We start from the raw sequence: 26,773 nt of genomic DNA on the forward strand, positions 1-26,773 counted from the left end.
GTTTACTGTGCACATCTTTTTAATTGTATGTCTAATTTTGTAATAAAGATTATTATTATATACTTGGATTCTAGTGCTCCGTTTTTGAAAAAATATTATGACAAATGTTTTTTCATAGATCTGTTATAAATCTCTCTATATACATTTATATAGACCAATTCAGGACTTTAAGCCAGTACCGATTGAGAAAAGACTTCTTTAACTTCCCCAAACCACCCTTTTACGATTTCATTCAAACCATATTTTTTAATATAGGCCTATTTCTCCATAGTGTGTATATATATATATATATATATATATATATATATATATATATATATGCCTAGGTTTGAAGCAAATCGTAAAAGGGTTGTTTGGAGTAGTTGTAGAAAAGGTATTTCTCAACCAGTACTGTGCTGTTCCTGTCCAAGGTAAAATAAATAGAATGATCTGGTATATTCTACGAGCTAGTCATTTTTCAGGAACAAACAAGACTTTTCTATACAAAGAATAATAGATTACAACCTTCCACATATGTATTCATTTTTACTTAAAGTGCTTGCTAAGTCCACCAATCAGCTGTTTTTTCACTCTGGCAGCGGATGGATATAAACACTTTGATCAGAGTTGTGCTTAGCAACTCCATTCAAAGTGTAGTGGCCACTGCCGGCTACTGCAGCACAGCCTTTATGTAAAAGAATGGAAGCTGCACTGCAGTAGCCGGAAATGTATGGCAGCGGCTGCTATACTTTAATAGGAGCTGCACTCAACAGCTCCGATCAAAGTGTTTCTATCAGGTCAGCCCTCAGCCCTGGATCAGTGGGGGTGCCAAATGTCAGACTTCCACCAATCTGTTATTGATAACCTATCAATGTGTCCCCGGGGTGCAGATTTTTTTGCTTAGAGAAACTAAATAAAAATTAAAGAATAGTATTCTACAGAGTTTTGTTACATAGTTGCATAGTCATCTCCATTCATAAAGGGCTGGTAAATACATTAAAGTGATGTAATGTCCCACCGTTTATCATTATCTCAATTTAGGCCCAAACTAATGTAATAATAGTTTTTAAAAATGGTAAAAAGTTGTTTGTTCTGATACCAATCCCCTCCTATTCCCATACATGTGCATTACACTTAATGGAACAGACATTTTTAATCTGTAGCTTAGTAGTTGTAACCTTACAGCGCTTAACTCCTGGATTCACATTCCACCAAGGACAAGTATTTGTATGTTCTCCCTGTGTTTCCTCCTAGACTCCAAAGACCTACTTCTAAGAAAAGTAGCATGTGAGCCACAATGGGGAGAGTAGTGATTATGATGATGATGATGTCTAAAGCATTGTGGAACTACTGGTGCTATATAATTAAGTAAAATAAATAAATCCGCTGTCGCCCTAGCATTGCTGCTGTGTTCTTGCCTATCTATCTGTTTGCTCGACCTGCAGCAATGACAAAGCTTCCATGGTCTCAGCAGTATATGCACATAGATGGCACATCATGGCTGCAGGAAAATAGACACAGACTGGCAGAGACCTTTGGAGAGGTGCTGCAGGGGTGGAAGCGGAGTCATTGTTATCCTTTTACCATATTTGCTGCTGTTAGTGAACTTCAGATTGTTAACACATCTATTTTAGGTAATACTTACTTGAATAGCAATAGAATAAATGAGTTCTCCAAGAGATGGCAAGAGGCATTGTTTTAACTTGCTGTTCCTGAAATTGTCTCTAATCAGCTCAGTCAGCAAGGTGATTGCCTGCAGAGACATTAAAAGTTTGCATAAATTAACAGAAAATAGCATCATTAAATTAATCTGCACAAAGAAGCACATCACCACTGTGTTCATAAACGCACAAATAAACAGTATAACTGCAATGTTTACAAATGGTAGCACAAGGAAACAAAACATGTGTAATTAAAGCTGGTTAGAGCAAAGCTAGTCTGTCCGTTTTGTTTTTTATGTTTTTTTTTTTCAAAGTTTGTACAGATAACATATACTAGATTATAGGATTCCAGTATGGGGAGCCATAGTGGACAGTAGCCAGACTCGCCTAGTCTTCATTCCAGATACAGTAACAGCTCTGTGTTACATTGATTTGATCTTGAAACCAGTGGTACGGTAAATCCATTTCTCTAAAGTGTCCCAGGATCCATTTTTCAACATGACAATGACAAGCCACATGTTTCTTGTGCTACTGTGAACAGCCCAAGTGGCCTTAAAGTGCTACCAAATGCTGCAGCCTCTCCAGACTGGTCTGCCAGTGATCACATCTAGGATGTCATTGGTTAGAAAATTGCAGACAGAACTGCCAGCAGTGAATCTTGATGAGTTGCCCGAGTGCAATCAGTAAGACAAAACATTCCAGACAAAAAACCTCAAAGGACAGCATGAAAAAGTGTGTAAGGGCATGTATTTCTCTACATGGTGTGTATAATTGACTCCGAATAAATTGAGATGTTTTGAAAAATTTCATCATTTAATATCAATATCATGTCTACCAATCCTGTGATTTCCATAACTCCAAGACTTTTCCCACTTGGTATTGCAATTTCAATGCTGAGGAGTGAGGAAGAAAGAGAGAGAAAGAAGGGTTGAGAGGGTTAGTAGAGAGAATGAATGCCTCTTTATATCCAATGAAAATAATATATACACTCCTGAACATTGAACATATCAAAATAAAAGGTACAATTAAACTGATATATTCATAGACCTGTACTGTCCTCCAAAATGAAGGACCTCAGTTTCTTGTTTTGCATGGTTCATATGTGCTGCATTCTTATAATCCAGTCAGTCTCTATATGTTTAGCTCAAACTTTTCAAAATACGCTATGTGGCACTATATACTATACATACAAAGAGAAGAACTGCAGTTAATATGTTTCAGTCTATTGTTTTGACAGCTCATCCACAACTTCCCTTAATGTCATGATCATTTTGGAAGTTTTACATGTCAAACCTGCTGGAAAGAAGTTGTCTTGGGTAGGGATGCTTCTTTAAGACAGAGGGCCCCATTCATCATTCAGTTAGTTTTAGACAGTTTTCTGGTGTTAAACTGTTCAAAATGTCATAAAATGTTTGTTCAATTAAAAGATGTTAAAAAAAAAATTGAAACATTTGGCCCATTTATGCAAAGTCCGGAAGCTCTGCCAACTTTAGAAAAGTGGGCAGAATTTGAGCGGGACGGGGGCCAAGCACATCCAACAAATTCTTCATAATTTTCGTCTCAAAAGGTGGCCAAAATTACAAGAGAAATAAACGTACGGTAGCCCCGGGAAGTCATACAGTTCTGGTAGTGGTGCGTGGCAGTTGAAAGATACACCAAATAAAAAACACATCTTTCACTAACCCTACCTTCGTTAAGACTGTCGTACAAAATGCCAGTCTCAATGAATAGGGACCTAAAAATTTTCAAAACTAAAAAGTTGAAACCAAATCAAATAATAGAAAGATAACTACTTTGACATATAGACTAACTTATATGAGAGGGACTGCTGATATTACAACTTAAATTAGATAAGAATAGATACAGGAAATTTGGTAATGTAAAAATAAGGTTTATAATCTTCTATACTGCCCAATTCTTGGAAAAAAGACCTGCAAGATAACTGCTAAGCTAAATATGATCTCAAAATATTAAAAGGTCCATATCATATGCATTTATGTAACAATTTAAGAGAAAAGCTTTAGATAGTTTCCCAAGTTATATCACAATTGTGAAAATTCACAACATCTGAAAAACACAAAAATCTATTTAAATACAAAAACAGTGTAGGGTATAAATTTACGTATAAAATGTTAGAAGAGGATTTTACAAGAATTTTTTAATCCCCTTCTGGTCTGATGAAGCGTGCTCTATGACATGTGAAACGCGCATTACCCTCCCTGGGGGGACTTTGGACCCCTGCACTGTTGGCACTTTATCCCTACATCTATTGATATTCCATTTTTTTGCTAAGTAAATAATCCCTGCTTATTGTAAAATCCTTCTTGTATTGTAGCACCTTATATGTAGATACTTTCCACTTGATGTAATGGTTTGTGACTACAATTGCTGTGACTCCTTTGCAGGGTGTTTGCCCACTTACTATCAGTGAAATTATACAGGCTTGTAGGGTTTGCCACAAGTCTGGTATATCTGTCATTTTTCCTCTTCTAAAAATTTATATAGAAATTTATACCCTACATGGTTTTTGCATTTAAATAATTTTTTGTAATTGTTTTGCATTATACCCCATTTGTTTCTCCGTTTTATTAATTATTATTTAGTGGTTTTGCAAACATACTGTCACAGTTTCGCCTCCCCGTCCACATGGCTAGGGGGGGCGGAGTCTTCTCCCGGGCCTCACTTCCGGAGCTTGGATGCTTTAAAAACTGACATCTCCGGTGAACAAGCGCCGGGTATAAGCTTAGCGCTGCTTTGCCTGTGATTGCTGGTCCTGTAAGTGTTATCCTGATCCATCTGCTCCTGTGCCCCCGTGCCATGTCTGTGTTCCGTCCCCTAGTCATCCCTCCATACCTCTATCCCCTTTCCGACTTCCCCACTCGGTTGCTTCCTCTGGTACTGACCTCGTCCTGACCTCCGCTTCTGCTCGTTCCTCTGGTCCTCTTTCTGCCCGTACTGTGTTTGACCCAGCCTGCCTGACCATTCCTCATATGCCCCGCAGCTCTGCTCCCTAGCTGTGCTAAGAGGCAGTGTACGCGTACACACTGTGCATCCACTTCCTGGTTCTTGTTGCTCCGTGTACTGTCTTCTGCTGCAGAGCTCCGGCTCCCCCTGTTGGCAGCTTGAGACATTTTATGGGTAAAAAAATGTACGATATATGAACAACAGTAATTAGCAATGATTGATAAATTAATAAGTACTACAAGGTCAAAACAAAAATAAGTGATAGAGAAAAGTGTAAAAATTATCAGCTCACTGTAAGTCAAAATCTGCAAATATACCTTGCAAATATACCTTGCCATAGGGCTCTGTCCTAAAGCAAACAAGGGATACACCTAGCTAGTTCTCAGTTATGTACCGGTTTCTAACCCATTTGTCTTAAGGCGACTTTACATACAGAGATAAATCTGCGGAAGATCTGTGGTTGCAGTGAAATTGTGGACAATCAGTGCCAGGTTTGTGGCTGTGTACAAATGGAACAATATGTCCATGATTTCACTGCAACCACAGATCTGCCAAAGATTTATCTCGGTGTGTAAAGTGGCCTTTAGTTGAGGTATGACACATATCCCAAGTGGGTTTGAAAAGTACAAACCTTTCTTATCTGGATCTGGTGTTTTTAACGGGATGCTACAAAAAAAGTTTCTTAGAAAATTAATATTTTGGCAAAAACATTGTTACTTAATAGTCTATCCAGTCAGAATATTGTAAAAAGGAAGCAATTTCAATTAAAAAAGTTTATGACTTTTTTTTAAAATTCTTAATTAGACCAGGGGATTATCAGATAATTTCCTAGACTTTCAAGATATAGTATTATATAGACAATTAGATTAGGACTTCATATGAGAGAATATAGACAATATATGGTTGATCATCATATACTGTATAAATCCAAATCTACTTAAGGTCAAAACAAGTCTCATTAGGGAAAAGCAACAGTGGATCTTGTATGAGCTCATGTCGACTTTGCATTGCATAAGCTTTTACTCTGTCTGTAGTTGGCTATCTGTAGCTTTACTGTCATTACAGTACTTTGCCCTCAATTAGTGATGGGCGGACCCAGACTGTAAAAGTCCGGATCTGCACAGTTTCAATTGTACCAGAGTGCCAGACCTGGGATTCTCAGAGAATTCCGGGCATTAATCCCGATCCAGCAACTCTGGAAATAAATAAATAAATAAAAAATAAAAATAAAAGGAAAAATAAAGAGAAGAAGAATAAAGCAAACGCTTTATACTTACCAAGTCTCCTACACGGCTGTAACTGTTCCCAAGGCCGTTTATTCACTTCCAGGGCCGTGCATTAGCCTTCATGCATATGCACTGCTTTCCACACCCACAGGCCTCTGTAATTAGTTGCAGTCAGATTCGCCTCCATGCTGAGTGACAGCATGACTGACGCTTCCAACCACAGGCGCTGTACGCGGGTCTATATCGTACAGTAAAAATAAATGCAAAAAATTGGTGTAGGGTCCCCCCATATTATGAAAGCCAGTACAGATAAAGCCAGGGCCACAGGCTGCAGCCTCCAGGCCTGCGCTTATCTTGGCTGTGAATCAAAATTAAATGAATAATTATAAAGAAAATGTGCAGCCCTCCCAATTTTGATACCCAGCCAAGATAAAACCTGACAGACACGGCTGGTATTCTCAGGCTGGGGAGACCCATGCTTATAGGGCCCCCACCTAAAAAATGGCAGACTGCAGCTGCCCAGGATTGCCATATCTATTAGATGCAACAATCTCAGCACTTTACCTGGCTCTTAGCGATTGCAGTGGCAATCAGGATAATAAGGGTTTCATCGCAACTCACAGCTGCCACTAAGCCCTAGATTAGTAATGGCAGGCGTCTATGAGAGACCCCCATCACTAATCTGTAACTGAAAGTAAATAAACACCGAAAAATCCTTTATTTGAAATAAAATACAAAAAAACCCTCTTTCACCACTTTATTAACCTTCCAAATACCCCTGCAGATTCGATATAATCCACACGAGGTTCCATGACTATTCTAGCTCTGCTAAATCTGAAGCTCACAGTACGCACCATAGAACATGACCGCATGTTGTGGACTTCAGGCAAAGACTAAGTGAGCCGCAAATACTTTTTCAAGGCACTGTATAACAATGTCACGTGAGCCCCGTGAGAGCCAGTGCCAACATAGGGGGTAAATGTAGGCTGTTAATTTACAAGAGAAAATATAGAAATTGAAAAGGGGTTTTCACAGTAGTGAACAACCCCTTTAATGTATAGTATGGATGTTCGTTTCCATAAAATTAAAATTCTGGCTCTGGGATGCTGGACTTTATAAATGTAGAAAATCCATGGTTTCAAAAGCTAATCAAAGCCAATACAAAAGCTTTGCTACTGAGCTTCAATAGAAATGCTCATATACTAAATTTGGTTGAGTAACAAATATTGAACCATGAATTATTTAATGCAAAAATAGTGTCATTGGTGAAATTGAGCAAAACTTTGCTGTCCACTATGTGCAAATCAGGAGTCAATGCATGACATGCTTATAGATTATTCGGCTAGCATACACTGATGCTTGAAAAGGTATTTAAACAAAAATATATAATTGTTTCTACAAATTCATCTGAATATTTATTGTTGTAAGATCAGGCAGGCAGAAACACTCATGCAATATTCAGAGCTTTGGCATTTGAGTAAATATCACTAAATATTTAAAAAGTCTCCGGAGAAATGTTTTATAAGATTGTATCCATGTGCTGCAGAGCCATTGCTTAAATATTCAGTCAGTTGAGGTAGATTTGATGGATTTTATTGAATGCACAGAACAGCTACCTCTGTGGGTCCAGCAGGATTTGGGAGAATCCCAAAATGCCTGTGGCATCCTTTATTCATACTGACTTGGAACACAACGAAAGGTATGAAGACAACATTGTAGCAGGCACAGTTGTATGTCATGAATATGCACCACATCCTCCATTCATTTTGTACTTGCATTTCATGAAGAAATTGAAATATTTAACATTTTCTGTTTGTTGAATGCACACTTGCAGATTATTGATATACAGTTGTCTCACTAGATGTTTCGCAAACTGAGCCTTATCCAAGAAAATTGCTGTTTTCTTCTCTGACCTGCATGTAAATTCAATATTCAATTATTAAAAGAAAAAAAAAATCTTTCTCCCTTAACTAGCCCTTTGTATTCCTTATTTGCATATAATTAATTACCATTCTCCACACCTTTTGATTGGAGCAATTTAATCAAACCACATAAGCCAAAACTTTACACCATCATATTAACCTGTTTTTTTTTTCGATCTTACCATTCAAAGATCCATAATATGAGTGGTAATGCTTATTAATACCATAATGGGGAACATATCAATTTTCATATTTCCTCTTGACAGTAAATTATCTTTATTGTAGAGGCTGCAGAAATCTAGGCACTGCCAAATACAGTGGGGAAAATAAGTATTTGATACACTGCCAATTTTGCAAGATTTCCCACCTACAGATAATGGAGAGGTCTGTAATTTTTATCGTAAGTACATTTCAACTATGTGTCACATGGTGTTCAGCTCTAAACGTACCAAGTATCATGGCGGCTTCTGAGCCTGTTCACACAGCAGAGTCTGACACATCACACTATGGTTTCCCTGGAGCTTTGGAGTTGCACAGTCAGACTTGAGGTGGTCAACCAGTGGTGTGCTTATTAGTGATCAGACTAGCAGAAGTTACGGTAATTTCTGCTAGCCTGTGGAATGCTGCTAGGGTCACAGGTTATAGGAAACCTATCACAGCTGCCTCTACCCATTAAACGATGGTGGAGTCTGTTCCTCCACGCTGATTATAGCTTCATTTGCATATGCTGTGGTAATCTTGTTCTGGTGATCTCCTGTGCAATCTGTGGTGTGTTGTGGAAATATTCTTGTTGTCTGTTTATGTCCTCCCTGACTATTTCCTCCTGAGCACATATTGTCTTACCTTTGTGTGCATGTGCATTGAGTTTTGCTTTTTCCCTGTCTATTTGTGCGGGATAAACCATTTGTGTCCCAGCTCTCCCCGGAGGTGGGGGAGAAAGGGTATAGACCAGGGTTATTTAGGAGCTAGGGTTAGGAAGGTGGCCCAAACATCATCACCATTAGATGTATCTTTGGGAACAGAGACAGCTAGGGCAAAGCTAGCCCTAGGGCCAGTGTAGGTGTCACTATTCCAAGTTACCTCATCACACTCCATAACACTGTGACAGACAGAATCCCCCATAAAATGCAGAAAATGATAATGTATGATATTTAAATAAATTGCATTTTATTGTATGAAGTAAGTATTTGATACAATAAAAAACCCCTGAATATTTGATACGGAAACCTTTGCAATTACAGAGGTCAGGCGTTTCCTGTAGTTCTTGACCAAGTTTGCACACATTGAAGCAGGGATTTTGTCTCAGTCCTTCATAGAGATCTTCTCCAGATGTTTCAGGTTTCAAGGCTGTCGCTGGGCAACATTGAGGTTCAGCTCCCTCCAAAGATTTCTATTGGGTTCAGGTCTGTAGACTGGTTAGTCCACTCCAGGACCTTGAAATGCTTCTTTTGAAATTATTCCTTAGAAGCGCTGGCTGCGTGTTTTGGGTCATTGTCACGCTGGGAGACCCAATCATGATCCATCTTCAATGGTCTTACTGACGGAAGGAGGTTGTTGGTAAAAAAAACAAAAACATTTTGATAATATGACTCCATCCATCCTCCCTTCAATATGGTGCAGTTGCCCTGTCCTCTTTGCAGAAAAGCACCCCCTAAATATGATGTTTACACCCCCATGCTTCACAGTTGAGACAGTGTTCTTGACTGGTATTCAGTCTCCTTTTTTCTCCAAACACTGCAAGGCGAATTTATAACAAAAAGTTCTATTCTGGTCTCATCTAACCACATGACCTTCTCTCATGCCTCCTCTGGATCATCCAGATGGTCATTGGTGAACTTCAAACGGGCCTGGACATGTGCTGGCGTAAGCAAGGGGAACTTGCGTGCACTACAGGATTTTAATCCATGATGGCGTAAGTGTGATGCTAAGGCTAAGTACACATGACGAGTAAAACGGAGCGAGTGGAATGTGATGAAAGAAAATCACATTCCACTCGGACCAATGTTACTGTATGGGGCCGCTCCCATGAAAGATTTTTTTTCTCAGCCCTAATCGGACAGAGATAACAATCGCAGAATGTGAGTAGAGGAAGAAAGAGTCACTAACCAACGCCTTGCATAAAAGTTCACTTTATTCAGAAGGTTCGCTAAGAACATGTGGGAGATAAGCCGGGTGCAGGCACACCACGGGACGACAGCCATTTTGTGCTACATGCGCTTCTAAGGGTCCTACTTCCTCTACTCCTGGATTTATTCACAAGGAGTGGACTGCTGCTGTAGTCAGTGCTTCAACAGCCACCACACACAGACATATCCAGGACACGGGCTACAATTGTCGCATTTCTTGTGTCAAGCCACTCATGACCAATAGACAATGCCAAAATTGTCTTACCTGGGTCAAGGAGAAAAAGAACTGAACAATGGCTCAGTGGTCCAAGGTGATGTTTTCAGGTGAAAGTAAATTTTGCATTTCATTTGGAAATTAAGGTCCCAGAGTCTGGAGGAAGAGGGGAGAGGCACAGAATCCAAGCTGCTTGAGGTCTAGTGTGAAGTTTCCACAATCACTGATGGTTTGGGGAGCCATGTCATCTGCTGGTGTAGGTCCACTGTGTTTTAGCAAGACCAAAGTCAGAGCAGCCATCTACAAGGAGATTTTAGACCACTTCATGCTTTCCTCTGCCAACAAGCTTTTTGGAGATGGAAATTTCATTTTCCAGCAGGACTTGCTACCTGTCCACACTGCCAAAAGTATCAATACCTGGTTTAATGACAGTATCACTGTGCTTGATTGGCCAGCAAACATGCCTGACATAAATCCTATGGAAAATCTATGGAGTATTGTCAAGAGGAAGATGAGAGACACCAGACCCAACAATGCAGTCGAGCTGAAGGCTTCTATCAAAGAAACCTAGTGTCACAGGCTGATCGCCTCCATGCCACGCCGCATTGATGTAGTAATTCATGCAAAAGGAGCCTCGATCAAGTATTGAGTGCATTTACTGTACATACTTTTCAGTAGGCACCAACATTTCTGAGTTTAAAATCATTTTTTCAGTTCGTCTTATATAATATTAAAATTTTCTGAGATTTTAACTTTTCAGTTTTCATTGGCTGTAAGCCATAATCATCAACATTAACAGAAATAAACACTTGAAATAGATCACTCTGTTTGTAATGACTCTATATAATATACTTTTCCCTTTTTGTGTTGAATTACTGAAATAAATTAACTTTTTTTTGATATTCTAATTGAGATACACTTGTATATTTTAGACAGTGAATATTAAAAATAAAAATATATATATATTTTTAATGAAAAACAAATATTTTATATTTTTTGGACGTTAGTTGAATTGCTTGTGTATAATTTATTAATATAAACATTATACCAGAGCATTTTAGCCTGTCAGTGGTATACTGGCAGACAATCAATTAGGTCATACCTTTATCATGTCCTAATAGACAGATATTGATGGCAGACTATTTAATAAGCTCCCAACCAATTGGCATCTTGCAATGTAGAGGGGTGCCGATAGCAAGACAAATACATCTTTCATTGTGCATAACAAATATTCCACTCATGACAGATATCTGTTAAGATGTTAATGTAAACCTTTCAAAACTTTTTTTTCTTTAAAGGAAATCTAATCAGTAAGACTCAACCCACCCAAACCGAATATATGAACATGCAGGTCTTTAAAATGTAAATCCATCAACATCTTTATATCTAATATCTGTTGCTGCATTCTTGTTTAGTTAGCAATTTTATTCATATGCAAATTGGGTATTAAAGGGGTTTGTCTTAATAAATAAATAACTGGAAAAAAATCCTAAAATCTTATGTGTATTCCTGCTACTATATGCAGAAATGTATAGTTTAGAGGCAAAAACTGATGAAAGGTCCTCTTTAACCCCTTCACCCCTGGGTGATTTTCCATTTTTGCCTCAGCTTCTTCCAAGAGCCATTACTTTTTTTTATTGTTTGTGGGACGAGTTGTACTTTTCACACCATTCACTCTGCCCCATATTGTACTGGAGAACAGGGAAAAAAAAAAACTCCAAGTACTTTGAAATTGCAAAAAAAGTGTTTTGGGGTTTTATTATTTACAATGTTCACTATATGGTAAAAGTGACCTGGTAAAGTGATTCCCCAGGTCAGTACGAGGTTGTAGATAATAGTTTTACTTTTACCTAAATGGTGATAAAAAATTCAGATGCTTGTAAAAAAAAAAAAACGCTTTTGTAGCCATTTTCCGAGACCCGTAGCATTCTCATTTTTTGGGATCTGGGACTCAGTGATGGCTTATTCTTTGCGTCTTGAGCACACGTTTTTAAATTATGCAATTTTTGGGTAGATCCAATGTTTTGATCGCCAGTAGTTGCATTTTAATGCAATGTTGTGGGAGCCAAAAAAAACCCCGGAATTCTGGCGCTATGATTTTTTTTTCTCGCTACGCCCTTAGCAGATCAGACTGATATTATATTTTGATAAATCTAGCATTTCTGAACACGGCAATACCAAATATCTGTACTTTGTTTTATTTTCAATGGGGCAAAAGGGGAGTGATTTGAACTTTTAGGGTTTTTTCATATTTTTAAAAACTTTTTGTGTGTGTTTACAACTTTTATTGATTTTACTATTCCCCCTAGGGGACTTTATGCCTGTAATGTCTGAATGCTTCTGGTGATCTCCTGTGTCAGGAGTGCCAGCGCTGTATAGTATTTTACACTGTAAATAACAGTAAGACACTAAATAGTAAGCTTCTAAGCTCCCTCCCTGAGGTGGCTGCAGGTAGCCAGCATGTAATATTGCTAATCTTAGTCTATGCAGAGGATTGTGGAGCTCTGTCCGCTTTCAACATAAATGAAAAAAATTGATCTGAACACACTTTAGATCTTAAAGGGAACCTGTCAGATGCAATTTGCACCCAGAACCACAAGTAGTTCTGGGTGCATATTGCTAATCCCTGCTTAATGGTCCCTGTATCTAGTAGCATGGATTAAGAGATCTTTAGATAAAGTATTTCTAAAGATATTTTATCATATGCTAATGAGCACGGGGACTAGCCACAAGGGCATTAAGGGTGCTTCACACACAGCGAGCTCGCTGCCGAGATCGCTGCTGAGTCACGCTTTTTGTGACGCAGCAGTGACCTCATTAGCGATCTCGCTGTGTGTGACACTGAGCAGCGATCTGGCCCCTGCTGCGAGATCGCTGCTCCTTATACACAGCCCTGGTTCGTTTTCTTCAAAGGCGCTCTCCCACTGTGACACAGATCGCTGTGTGTGACAGCGAGAGAGCGACGAAATGAAGCGAGCAGGGAGCAGGAGCCGGCATATTTCAGCTGCGGTAAGCTGTAACCAAGATAAACATCGGGTAACCAAGGTGGTTACCCGATATTTACCTTAGTTACCAGCCTCCGCAGCTCTCACGCTGCCTGTGCTGCCGGCTCCGGCTCTCTGCACATGTAGCTGCATTACATATCGGGTTAATTAACCCGATGTGTACTGTAGCTAGGAGAGCAAGGAGCCAGCGCTAAGCAGTGTGCGCGGCTCCCTGCTCTCTGCACATGTAGCTGCATTACACATCGGGTTAATTAACCCGATGTGTACTGTAGCTAGGAGAGCAAAGCTAAGCGGTGTGCGCTGGTAACTAATGTAAACATCGGGTAACCATACCCGATGTTTACCTTAGTTACCAGTGTCCGCAGCTTCCAGACGCCGGCTCCGTGCAAGCGCAGCGTCGCTTGCAAGTCGCTGCTGGCTGGGGGCTGGTCACTGGTCGCTGGTGAGATCTGCCTGTTTGACAGCTCACCAGCGACAATGTAACGATGCAGCAGCGATCCTGACCAGGTCAGATCACTGGTCGGATCGCTGCTGCATCGCTAAAGTGTGAAGGTACCCTTAGTTCCTGCGCTCATTTCGCCCTCTTAGCATGGTAGCACGCCCACAGGGTCGCGCTAACATGCTAGTCAATGCAGCATCACCAGCGCTAACACACATACCTATGTCCCTGGTGACTGTCCAGTGAATGTCCGGCACTTCCAGTCATGTAGCCAGGTGTATGAAACCCAGCATCAGAGAGGTCTAGTGCGCAAGACCATAAGTGCTAGGACTTTTGATCAGAAGTCACAGCGGTGAACAGGTATGCATGTTAGCGCTGGTTATGTTGCCCTGACTAGCATGTTAGCATGACCATGTGGGCGTGCTACCATGCTAAAAGGGCGGAATGAGTGCAGGAACTAATGCCCTTGCGATGTGACTAGTCCCTGCACACATTAGCATATGATAAAATATCTTTAGAAAAACTTTTTCTGAAGATCTCTTTATGTATACTACTAGATACTGGGACTGCTAGGAAGGGATTAGCAATATGCACCCAGAACTGCTCGTGGTTTTGAGTGCATATTGCACCCGACAAGGTCCCTTTAAACTTAAATTTTTAAAAATCTTAAAAAACTTCTACCAAGATGTGAGGTTTTCCCTATACAAAGGGAATAACTGCCTGATAGATGACGGTCCAACCACTTGGACCCCCAGTGATCCTGAGAATGGGGCTCTGAATAAAGCAGAGGTAGAGCAAGTGTACCTCGCCACCATTTATTCTCAATGGGAATGCAACTGATGTCTCTGGCATTCCCTATGATTAGGGGATAACGTCATAACTAGATATAAACTCTTAATAAAATGCAATAATAAACGGTGCCAATGATCAGAATCTTATGTATAATAAATGAAATAAGGGACATCTATAAATTTCACAAATATTTTCACAAAATTGTACATTAAAGTTTCTTTAGTTAAAGGATTATTCCCATCTCCAAGATCCTATCTTAATATGTAAGTGTAATAATAATAATAATAATAATAATGATAATATCAAACACATCAAATCAGAAATGTAGTATACAGTGATGGTAAAAAGTATTGGCACCCCTGCAATTCTGTCAGATAATACTCAGTTTATTTTTGAAAATGATTGCAATCACAAATTCTTTGGTCGTATTATCGTCATTTAATTTGTCTTCAATGAAAAAAAAATAAAAAAAAATGTCATAAAGCCAAATTGGATATAATTCCACACCAAACATAAAAAAGGGGGTGGACAAAAGTATTGGCACTGTTTGAAAAATCATGTGATGCTTCTCTAATTTGTGTAATTAACAGCACCTGTAACATACCTGTGGCACCTAACAGGTGTTGGCAATAACGAAATCACACTTGCAGCCAGTTGACATGGATTAAAGTTAACTCAACCTCTCTCCTGTGTCCTTGTGTGTACCACACTGTACATGGAGAAAAGAAAGAAGACCAAAAAACTGTCTGAGGACTTGAGAATCCAAATTGTGAGGAAAAATGAGCAATCTCAAGACTACAAGTCCATCTCAAAAGACCTGAAAGTTCCTGTGTCTACGGTGCGCAGTTTCATCAAGAAGTTTAAAGCCCATGGCACTGTGGCTAACCTCCCTAGATGTGGAAGGAAAAGAAAAATTGACGAGAAATTTCAATGCAAGATTGTGCGGATGGTGGATAAAGAACCTCGACTAACATCCAAACAAGTTCATGCTGCCCTGCAGTCCGAGGGTACAACAGTGTCAACCTGTAATATCCGTCGGCGTCTGAATGAAAAGGGACTGTATGGTAGGATACCCAGGAAGACCCCACTTCTTACCCCGAGACATAAAAAAGCCAGGCTGGAGTTTGCCAAAACTTACCTGAGAAAGCCTAAAATGTTCTCTGGTCAGATGAGACAAAAGTGGAGCTTTTTGGGAAAAGCCATCAACATAGAGTTTACAGTTAAAAAAAGAGTCATTCAAAGAAAAGAACACAGTCCCTACAGTCAAACATGGTGGAGGTTCCCTGATGTTTGGGGTTGCTTTGCTGCTTCTGGTACTGGACTGCTTGACTGTGTGCATGGCATTATGAAGTCTGAAGACTACCAACAAATTTTGCAGCATAATGTAGGGCCCACTGTGATAAAGCTGGGTCTCCCTCAGAGGTCATGGGTCTTCCAGCAGGACAATGACCCAAAACACACTTCAAAAAGCACTAGAAAATGGTTTGAGAGAAAGCACTGGAGACTACTAAAGTGGCCAGCAATGAGTCCAGACCTGAATCCCATAGAACACCTGTGGAGAGATCTCAAAATGGAAGTTTGGAGAAGGCACCCTTCAAATCTCAGAAACCTGGAGCAGTTTGCCAAAGAAGAATGGTCTAAAATTCCAGCAGAGCATTGTAAGAAACTCATTGATGGTTACCGGAAGCGGTTGTTCGCAGTTATTTTGGCTAAAGGTTGTGCAACCAAGTATTAGGTTAAGGGTGCCAATACGTTTGTCTGGCCCATTTTTGGAGTTTTGTGTAAAATGATCAATGATTTGATTTTTGTTTCGTTCTCTTTTGTGTTTTTTCATTGCAAGAAAAATAAATGACGTTAATAATACCAAAGAATTTGTGATTGCAATCATTTTCAAGAAACTGAGTATTATCTGACAGAATTGCAGGGGTGCCAATACTTTTAGCCAGCACTGTAGTTCTTCTGATTTACTATGTCCATTACCTCATGTTCAGGGCATTGCAGGACCTTAAGTATCCAAGGTGACGACCCCCTAAGGTCCTGCAAAGCTCTGAACATGAGGTAAGGGACATCGTGAATCAGAAGAACTATACTACATTTCTAATTGGAGGTATCTGCAAATATTATTTTTATTATTACACCTACTATATATTAGGATAGAATCTTGGCGATGGGAATACCCCTTTAAGTACGGTATGTCCAAGAGATAATACTTAATTGCACTTTTAACAGCATCTGTCTGGTCATAACATATGTAGACTTAATGCATGTTTATGCCTACTAAATTATTTTATGTAAAAGAGGAACAATAAATGAAGATCTCCTAATCCTGCAGACAGAAACCTTACAGAAATACATAAGTGTTTTATTTGTATAGCTTCACTCTCCTCAAGCATTGCATTATTAAGCATTGTGCAGAAACAAATCCACGCACGTGATTTGTGTCTATAAAACCTGACCTTCTGAAATCAATGTTTCCCTCCCCTTCAATGTATTGAGCAGATAATCTACTGAAAGGTCAAAACTTCTAACAAAAATTAAGCCGTCCTTGAGCAATGCACAGACAGTAGGTTAAGTGGACTGCGTTTCACATGACTGACAATTCAAATTACTCACATATAACGTGCATATGAAAAGGTTTTATTGATTTCTTACATAAATTCAAAGTTCATAACTAAAATCAACTGAACTTTACTTTGGCTGTGTGGTTGTGTATGGATCACAAGTAAAATAGTCCAAAAACATAACAGAAAACGCACACAGTACCAGAGAAACATCCTGTGGGTTCATGGTCTGAAATTATGAGAAGTCCTAAAGGTCCAGTAGAAGAGAAGACTGACCAACTACATACCACTGATGATTAAACATACCTAACTTACCTTACCAAACTGATGATACATCTTGTGTGAGAAAAACTTACAAAGTAACAAAGTGGATTTGCATATATCCTGTATAGCTAGGATACATGCCCACGATCAGGATCCGACGCGGCGGGTCCTGACCTGTGGGTCCGCGGACTACGAGTCTCTTCCGTATGAGACCGCCGCTGCTCATGTCCATGATAGGGGTTTGTGCAGTAACTTGCGGTCTATCTTCTGTTTTCCCTGCAGAGAACGCTTGCAACTGTGCAGCAAACAATTGACATGCTTGTGGCTTGAAAAGATGCACCGCAGGTCAGTTTACGGTGCGGGCAGTACACGTACAGTGGGCATGGAATTTCTAGAAATCCCTTCCACTATACTTGTACAACACAGCGTTTTGGATGCAGCTGAGGGATGCTGTGTCCAAAACGCTGCAAACACTAATCGTGGTCACGTAACCTCAGAGAAGAATACCCTGAATCATTCTCAACATTAGGCCCAAGGAACATGAGTTAGCCACACAGAACTTTCATATGCATATATTTTAAATTATATTTCATATGCTTCTATTCAGAATGACTGAAGACAGAAGATGGTGAAGCAGTAATTTATGCAAAAGGAACCTCCTTTATGTTAATATATAAAACGGAGCATTTGGAGAAGTGTCCTTCGGTATAAAGGGTGTTGGCCTAAAAACCGCAGTGATTTGGGATTACAATGTTAGTAAATATACTCACTAGACATAAGTCTCCTGCGACACAATTTGATTATTATTTTCAGAATGATCTTTGTTCAGTCATCATAATTTTGACAATCACAAAAAATGCTTTTATACTGATCAATTCTCATGACTGCTAGGTACGTTTGCCTGGAAATCATACAATTCAACCCATGCAGGAGGCCTGGGCGCCTGATGAACTGTGATTTCATCTATGCTAGGTACTTCATGGACTATTACCTGGAGATCATACAATTCAGGTCATCCAGGAGGCCTGACGCCTCATGAACTTTTTTGAGGCAGGATCGCTCAGAGGTTTCTCTATCGAAGACAATGCGGCCATTGATGAAGAAAAGGGTTAAAATCCCTTTTGTACCTCCTCTCACCTTCTTTGTTATCTCTCAATATAGTTATGTGTGAGTTCTCCTCTCTTTACTCTCTTTCTGATCCCTTTTTCCCTATCACAGTCTTTAATATTTGTTTTAGCAGGAAGCAGTGATAGCATACTAGGGGGTATGATATATAGTGTATTTTATCCTATGCCATATGTTGTGCTCTCATGTCATGTATAATAAATGTATAATAATAGCTATTTATCATATGCAGCAACTTAGCCTGCGCTGCATCACAATATATTGTATAGCTATTTATTTATTTCTTTTTAGCAGGATAATGTGCCATGCCACACAGCTAGGTCAAACAATGTGTGGATGAAAGGGACCACCACATAAAAATTCTGTAATGGACAGTCCAATCTCCAGACCTGAACCACATTGAAAACCTCTGTAATGTAATAAAGAGGAAGATGGATAGTCAGAAGCCATCAAACAAAGAAGAACTGCTTCAATTTTTGCGCCAGGAGTGGCATAAGGTCACCCAAAAGCATTGTGTAAGACTGGTGGAAACCATGCCAAGATGCATGAAATCTGTGATTAAAAATCATGGTTATTCCACAAAATATTGATTTCTGAACTTTTCCTGAGTAAACAGAAGTATTGTTGTTTCTAAATGATTATGAACTTGTTTTCTTTGCATTATTTGAGGTCTGAAAGTAATGCATTTAGTTGATTTTGACCAGTTCTCATTTTCAAAAAATAAATACATAATGTATTGCTTGGAAATTTGGAGACAGGTTGTCAGTAGTTTATAGAATAAAAGAACAATTTACATTTTACTCAAATACAGTTAGGTCCAGAAATATTTGGACAGTGACACAATTTTCGCGAGTTGGGCTCTGCATGCCACCACATTGGATTTGAAATGAAACCTCTACAACAGAATTCAAGTGCAGATTGTAACGTTTAATTTGAAGGTTTGAACAAAAATATCTGATAGAAATTGTAGGAATTGTACACATTTCTTTACAAACACGCCACATTTTAGGAGGTCAAAAGTAACTGGACAAATAAACCAAACCCAAACAAATTTTTTTTATTTTCAATATTTTGTTGCGAATCCTTTGGAGGCAATTACTGCCTTAAGTCTGGAACCCATGGACATCACCAAACGCTGGGTTTCCTCCTTCTTAATGCTTTGCCAAGCCTTTACAGCCGCAGCCTTCAGGTCTTGCTTGTTTGTGGGTCTTTCCGTCTTAAGTCTGGATTTGAGCAAGTGAAATGCATGCTCAATTGGGTTAAGATCTGGTGATTGACTTGGCCATTGCAGAATGTTCCACTTTTTTGCACTCATGAACTCCTGGGTAGCTTTGGCTGTATGCTTGGGGTCATTGTCCATCTGTACTATGAAGCGCCGTCCGATCAACTTTGCGACATTTGGCTGAATCTGGGCTGAAAGTATATCCCGGTACACTTCAGAATTCATCCGGCTACTCTTGTCTGCTGTTATGTCATCGATAAACACAAGTGACCCAGTGCCATTGAAAGCCATGCATGCCCATGCCATCACGTTGCCTCCACCATGTTTTACAGAGGATGTGGTGTGCCTTGGATCATGTGCCGTTCCCTTTCTTCTCCAAACTTTTTTCTTCCCATCATTCTGGTACAGGTTGATCTTTGTCTCATCTGTCCATAGAATACTTTTCCAGAACCGAGCTGGCTTCATAAGGTGTTTTTCAGCAAATTTAACTCTGGCCTGTCTATTTTTGGAATTGATGAATGGTTTGAATCTAGATGTGAACCCTTTGTATTTACTTTCATGGAGTCTTCTCTTTACTGTTGACTTAGAGACAGATACACCTACTTCACTGAGAGTGTTCTGGACTTCAGTTGATGTTGTGAACGGGTTCTTCTTTACCAAAGAAAGTATGCGGCGATCATCCACCACTGTTGTCATCCGTGGACGCCCAGGCCTTTTTGAGTTCCCAAACTAAACCAGTCAATTCCTTTTTTCTCAGAATGTACCCGACTGTTGATTTTGCTACTCCAAGCATGTCTGCTATCTCTCTGATGGATTTTTTCTTTTTTTTCAGCCTCAGGATGTTCTGCTTCACCTCAATTGAGAGTTCCTTAGACCGCATGTTGTCTGGTCACAGCAACAGCTTCCAAATGCAAAACCACACACCTGTAATCAACCCCAGACCTTTTAACTACTTCATTGATTACAGGTTAACGAGGGAGACGCCTTCAGAGTTAATTGCAGCCCTTAGAGTCCCTTGTCCAATTACTTTTGGTCCCTTGAAAAAGAGGAGGCTATGCATTACAGAGCTATGATTCCTAAACCCTTTCTTCGATTTGGATGTGAAAACTCTCATATTGCAGCTGGGAGTGTGCACTTTCAGCCCATATTATATATATAATTGTATTTCTGAACATGTTTTTGTAAACAGCTAAAATAACAAAACTTGTGTCACTGTCCAAATATTTCTGGACCTAACTGTATATACATATAAAGAGAAAAATCAGAAAAACTAAAAATTTTGCAGTGGTCTCTTAAGGGCACTTTACACACAGCGACATCGCTAGCGATATCGCTGGTGAAAGCACTCGCCCCCGTCGGTTGTGCGTCACAGGCAAATTGCTGCCCGTGGCGCACAACATCGCTAAGAACGGTCACACGTACTTACCTGCCTAGCGACGTCGTGTGGCCGGCGAACCGCCTCCTTCCTAAGGGGGCGGTTTGTGCGGTGTCACAGCGACGTCACTAAGCGGCCGCCCAATAGAAGCGGAGGGGCGGAGATGAGCGGATGGAACATCCCGCCCACCTCCTGCCTTCCTAATTGCAGGCGGCCGCAGGTACGGTGATGTTCCTCGTTCCTGCCGTGTCACACATAGCGATGCGTGCTTCCGCAGGAATGACGAACAACCCGCAACAGCAACGATAATTGGGAATAGAACGATGCGTCGACGATCAACTATAAGGTAAGTAATTTTGATCGTTAACGGTCGTTCATGTGTTTCACACGCAACGACGTCGCTAATGAGGCCGGATGTGCGTCACGTATTCCGTGACCCCAACGACATCTCGTTAGCGATGTCGTTGCATGTAAAGCGACCTTTAATTTTTGCCAGAGCAGTATATCACACATGCACACACAGTCATGGCAGAAAATATTGGCTCCCTTGAAATAGTTCCAGAAAATAGAGTATTTTGCACAGAAAATTATTGCAATTAGAGGTATTGTTATATATATATATATATACACACACACACACACACACACACACACACACACACACACACACACACACACACGTTTATTTCCTTTGTTTGTATTGAGAGAACCCCAAAAACAATAGAAAAAGGCAAATTGGACATAATTTCATACAAAAATCCAAAAATGGGCAGGACAAAGTTGTTAGCACTCTCAACTTAATATTTGGCTGCACACCCTTTGGAAAAAATAACTGCAGTCACTTCCTATAACCATCAACTAGCTTCTTACACATCTCAACTGGAATTTTTGACCACTCATTTTTTTGCAAACTGCTCTAGGTCTCTCATATTTAAGAGTGCCTTTTTCCAACACCAATTTTAGTATCTTTCCACAGATGTTCAATGGGATTTAGATCCGGACTTCTACCAGGCCACTTCATAACTCCCCAGCATTTTGTATCCATCCATTTCTGAGTGCTTCTTGAAACCTGTTTGGGGTCATTGTCCTGCTGGAAGACCCATGACACATGCATATCCAAGTTTCTGACACTGTGCACTATATTGCAAGCCAAAATCCTTTGGTAATCTTCAGATTTCATGATGCCTCATACACAGTCAAGGCACCCAGTGCCAGAGGCAGCAAAACAAGCCCAAAACATCTTTGACAGCAGGTACTGTGTTCATTTCTTTGTAGAAGTTGTTTCTTTTTTGGTCAATAGAAGAATGATGTGGGTTACTAAAAAGCTCTATCTTGGTCTCATCTGTCCACTAGATGCTTTCTTTGAAGGATTTTGTCTTCCTTGCGGACATTTTGGCAAACTGCAGTACCGCTTTTTCATGCCTCTCTATGTCAGCAGTGAGGTTCTCCTGGGTCTCCTGCCAAAGCATTTAATTTAAATGTTATCAAATAGTTTGTGCTGACACTGATGCACCCTGAGCCTGCAGGACAGCTTGAATTTCATTGGAACTTGATTGGGGCTGCTTATCCACTACCCAGGCTATCCTGCGTTGCAACGTTTCATCAATTTTTTCTCTGCCGTCCAGGAAAATCAGCTATAAGTTTTAAACTGCTTGATTATGTTGCACACCGTGGACAAAGGAACATCAAGATCTCTGGAATTGGACTTGTAACCTTGAGATTGTTGACAATGTTTCAACAATTTTCATTCTCAAGTTCTCAGACAGATTTCTTCTTGTCTATGTCCTCCATGCTTAGTGTGGCACACACAGACACACACAATGCAAAGATGGACTTAACTTCTCCCCTTTTTATTTGGTTTCAGGTGTGATTTTCATATTGCCCAAAGCCATTGCTTGCTATAGGTGAGCTTGTATGAGCATCACATGTTTGAAAAAAAAGTTGTTTACCCACAATTTCGGTAAGGGGCCAACAATTTTGTAATGTACATTTTTGGAGTTTTGTGTGAACTTATGTTCAAATTTGCCTTTTTTTCTGTTTATTTTGTGCTGTTCCAATATACACAACAGAAAAAACATGTTTGTGACAAAACATGTAATTGTAGTAATTTTCTAGGAGAAATACTTCATTATGTGCAACAATTTCAAGGGTGCCAACACTTTTGGCCATGACATATATATATTTTGACAAATATAATATTAATCCAAGATATTAAGTCCAGAGATTCTAGTCAATAGTTGCTTTCATTTTGCTGTAAAAAAAATAAAAAATAAAGCTTAGAGAGATTCCCCAACAGGAAAAGCGGTGTTGCCTGTTTGTATGCACTGGATCCCACAGACGTTGGCAGGACCTATTGACAATATTCTGCTTGTAAGCCAGGTTTAATTAAACCATCTATTATATGAAACTGTTACTAGGAAGTGGACACCTACAAAATCTTTCCTGCATTAATCTTGATCTAGTCTTGCCCATAATTTATAGTTTATGTCATACAAGCTTTAAATTGTCACCTGAAGGGTGTTTTCAGTAACTTAAATGATTTGGGCTTAGTTTACACTTTATAGACGCATTCTTAACTAGTCATTTACATTTTAAGAAAAAAATGAATTTCCCTGAAAGAAAAAAAAAAATCAGACTACAGATATCAAGGAATAATTTTATTCAATTTTCTATGCACTGTATACCCATATAGACGGGCTAGGAGGGTTGATCTTAGCGACAGATTCCCTTTAATTCACTGGGTGCAGCATAGATTAACTGTCAATATATTTTGGATTTGGGACTTGTAACATACTCATCGTATAGGTGCACCTTTCCCGAAATTAAAAGCATGGAGTGGTCTGCTTGTAGTCCACAATGATGACTCGAAGCGGACAACACGTTTAATCAGGTGCCTGTGTCTGTTTTGTAACCAGTGAAAATAAACTCAGTAAAATTAAAGCATAAAATATAAAACCCTAGCCTTGTCCGGGCACTAACTAAACAACACAAACCCTGGCTACTCAGATACGGCTCAGTTCGTCCCAGTCGAGTGTCTGTGAGGGCTTCTCTCAGAGCAATGACCTTTCTCCCAGGCTGAGACACTTAGGTGTACACCTAGCCAGGGAATATATCCACAACTAGCAAGGTGTAGTTCCTCGGAACCTGAAGTGCTATGATTTAACCCCGTCCTACTTGGCTTTCCTCAGCATACTGCAAGATTTTGAAAGGAACATATACTTCAATTACTTAACCACGCAATACACTACAGATCTTTTTAAATAATTATCAATGTTTGTAAAAAAAAAACATGAAATAAATTTGGTTAGATCTATCAGCATCTCGTGTCTATCTATAAATCCTTTAGCATAGATATATATACCTTTAGTAAAATCATATAAACGAGTTCAACAATCCGCTGATATGCTCGTTATCTCCCTTACACATTCACTAACTCTAGTCTGATCACTAAATTAAGCTATATGTGACTCCACGCTTTGGATACACTTAGGTTCTGTATCTGATCTATTGAAATCTTTTAGAGAAAATCTTTCTAGAAAACAGGTTTCTCCACTGACCAATTCACCCCCAAGGATCCTATGCTTTTAATGGCTGATAAAAGTTGACTAGTCACTTGGTTATTAACTGTACCACATATTTGATTCATGAGTAAAGTATGTCATCTTATTACGTGTGAAAAGAAAAGACTGAAGAATAAATGTCACGGGTCAAGGATCCTGGACAAAAGGAAAACGAAAATTGAGTCACTGATACATATTCAGAATCAAAAAGCAGTCAGATATGCACAAAAAGCAGCTCACTGTCTGGAAGAAATCATAAGTTTCTACGCTAGTCAAGAAAATGAGCTGTCAGCTCCCAGGTAGCGACTAGGCAAGAGAAGACAAAGTAGCAATATTTTTGCAGTGTTTGATCTGCTAAGATCAGGGGTGCGCAGTTAATTTTCCTGATGGGCCATAATAGGCGTGGAGGGCTGAACCAATAGGCTGAAATTAATTTTGCTCAATATTAACATATTAACTATAATTCTTTTATATTAATTGCATGACTTACAGAGCAGAATTAAAGGGAACCTGTCATGTAGAAAACTGCAAGTTTTCTGGGTTAATCTGCAAGTTAATAGCATTCTGAACTTGCCTGGCTTCTGCACATTAAACTCTATTGCCACTAGGAAAATAACTTTATTCCTCCCGGCAGCATTCTGCTTTCAGTCACGGGGGCAGTGGCGGCACGGTTTCAGTCACTGCTCTGTGTATGGAGAGTGGCGGCTGTAACTGCGCCCCCTGCCACTGGCTGACAGCTTCCTTTAACCCCTTCAGCCCCCCGGCACTTTCCGTTTTTGTATTTTGCTCCTTTTCTTCTGAGAGCCGTAACTTTTTTATTTTTCTGTCAATCTTGCCATATGAGGGCTTGTTTTTTGCGGGACGAGTTATACTTTTAAATGAAACCATAGGTTTTACCATATAGTGTACTGGAAAACAGCAAAAAAGGGGACCAGGGGGCATTCACTGCGAGTGGAAGAAAAGCGATTTCGGCAGCCAAATAGGAAAGTGTTCTTTACATTTAGAGTAGTCAGACTGTGGAATGCCCTACCACAAGAGGTAGTAATGGCAGATACTACAACAGGTTTTAAAAAAGGGCTGGATGATTTTCTCAGTACACACAACATTGTCGGTTAGAAATGAATTAGTGACAAAATTTATAAATTGGTGGAGAAAGGTTGAACTACATGGACCCAAGTTTTTTTTTCAACCTATGTAGCTATATATAACTATGTGACTGCACCCACGCTGGCACTGCCCCCGTGACTGAAATCAGAACACTGTTGTAAGGAATAAAGTTAATTTCCTCCCGGCAGCGGGATTAAGGGCTATCTATGTGCGCATGTTGCATTGTGTCACTGCAGAAAATTCTGCAGCAATTTGACAGCTCATGTGCGATTCCAATCATTGCAGAAACACTATGTAATGAATGCAGTGTTTCTGCAGAAAAAATGACAATTTCATGCGCTCGGGATGCTGCCTCACCCATAGACAGAGTGGGACCTGCATCCAAACCGCAGGAAAGAAGTGACATGCTGCATTTTTGAACGCAGCGATTTGGATCAAAATTTCAGCATCCACATCACTGTGATCTCAAATGTCTGAAGGGGAAGAGAAAAAGTACTGCATAACCGGGAAGCACACCCAACTATCATATAAATAAATAGAATTTTATTGAATTGCATAAACAATTAAAACATACTTAAAAACATATACCCACACCAGGGTCTCTCCATAAATTACAGCAGTATTATAAATGGAATGTTCGCTGTGGTCAATAAGCATGCAAAATCATCATAGTTTACAACATTCCATACAATCGACTATAAATAGAGTAAGAGCAATCAGCATATCTGTTGGAGCCAGCCACAACCCATAACCTCCTAAGGTAAAGGATCTCAAGCATAGAAGGAGGCTGAAAATACAAAGTGGCCCCAACCAAGCATACAGACCAGTAGTAACCTGTCTACATGTATGATACCTGTTGTAAACTATGATGTTTTAATTGTTTATGCAATTCAATAAAATTCTATTTATTTATATGATAGTTGGGTGTGCTTCCAGGTTATGCAGTACTTTTTCTCTTCCCCTTCAGATGTTGTTAATACTGCTTGTGACAGCACCCCATTAATACTATAACTTTATATAATATTGCTGTGCACCCAAACTCCTTAGTACTAAATTGTGATCTCAAATGTAACGTGTGGATGGATTGTGCACAATCTTCATAGATTGTGCTGGGGACACAGGATGCATGCATTTACGCTGCAGTGCAATACGCAGCGTAAATGCATGCAATACGCAACGTGCGCACACAGCCTTAATATGCAGGCGCCGGGCAGGTTTAGAATGCTATTAA

The 26,773-nt window shown here is 39.7% G+C and overlaps 1 protein-coding gene across 4 annotated transcripts in view; it reads right to left on the reverse strand.

The window, feature by feature from the left end:
* ULK4 (unc-51 like kinase 4) overlaps positions 1-26,773 on the reverse strand; it is a 1,163,168-nt gene that overhangs the window by 827,781 nt on the left and 308,614 nt on the right. For all 4 annotated transcript variants that reach the window (XM_075315178.1, XM_075315180.1, XM_075315177.1 and 1 more), the window contains exon 18: positions 1,625-1,732. In XM_075315178.1, coding sequence (XP_075171293.1) covers positions 1,625-1,732 — 108 coding nt within the window. The remainder of the gene's footprint in view (positions 1-1,624; positions 1,733-26,773) is intronic.

The sequence above is a fragment of the Anomaloglossus baeobatrachus genome, chromosome 6 (assembly GCF_048569485.1).
Source record: "Anomaloglossus baeobatrachus isolate aAnoBae1 chromosome 6, aAnoBae1.hap1, whole genome shotgun sequence".
NCBI classification, from domain to species: domain Eukaryota; kingdom Metazoa; phylum Chordata; class Amphibia; order Anura; family Aromobatidae; genus Anomaloglossus; species Anomaloglossus baeobatrachus.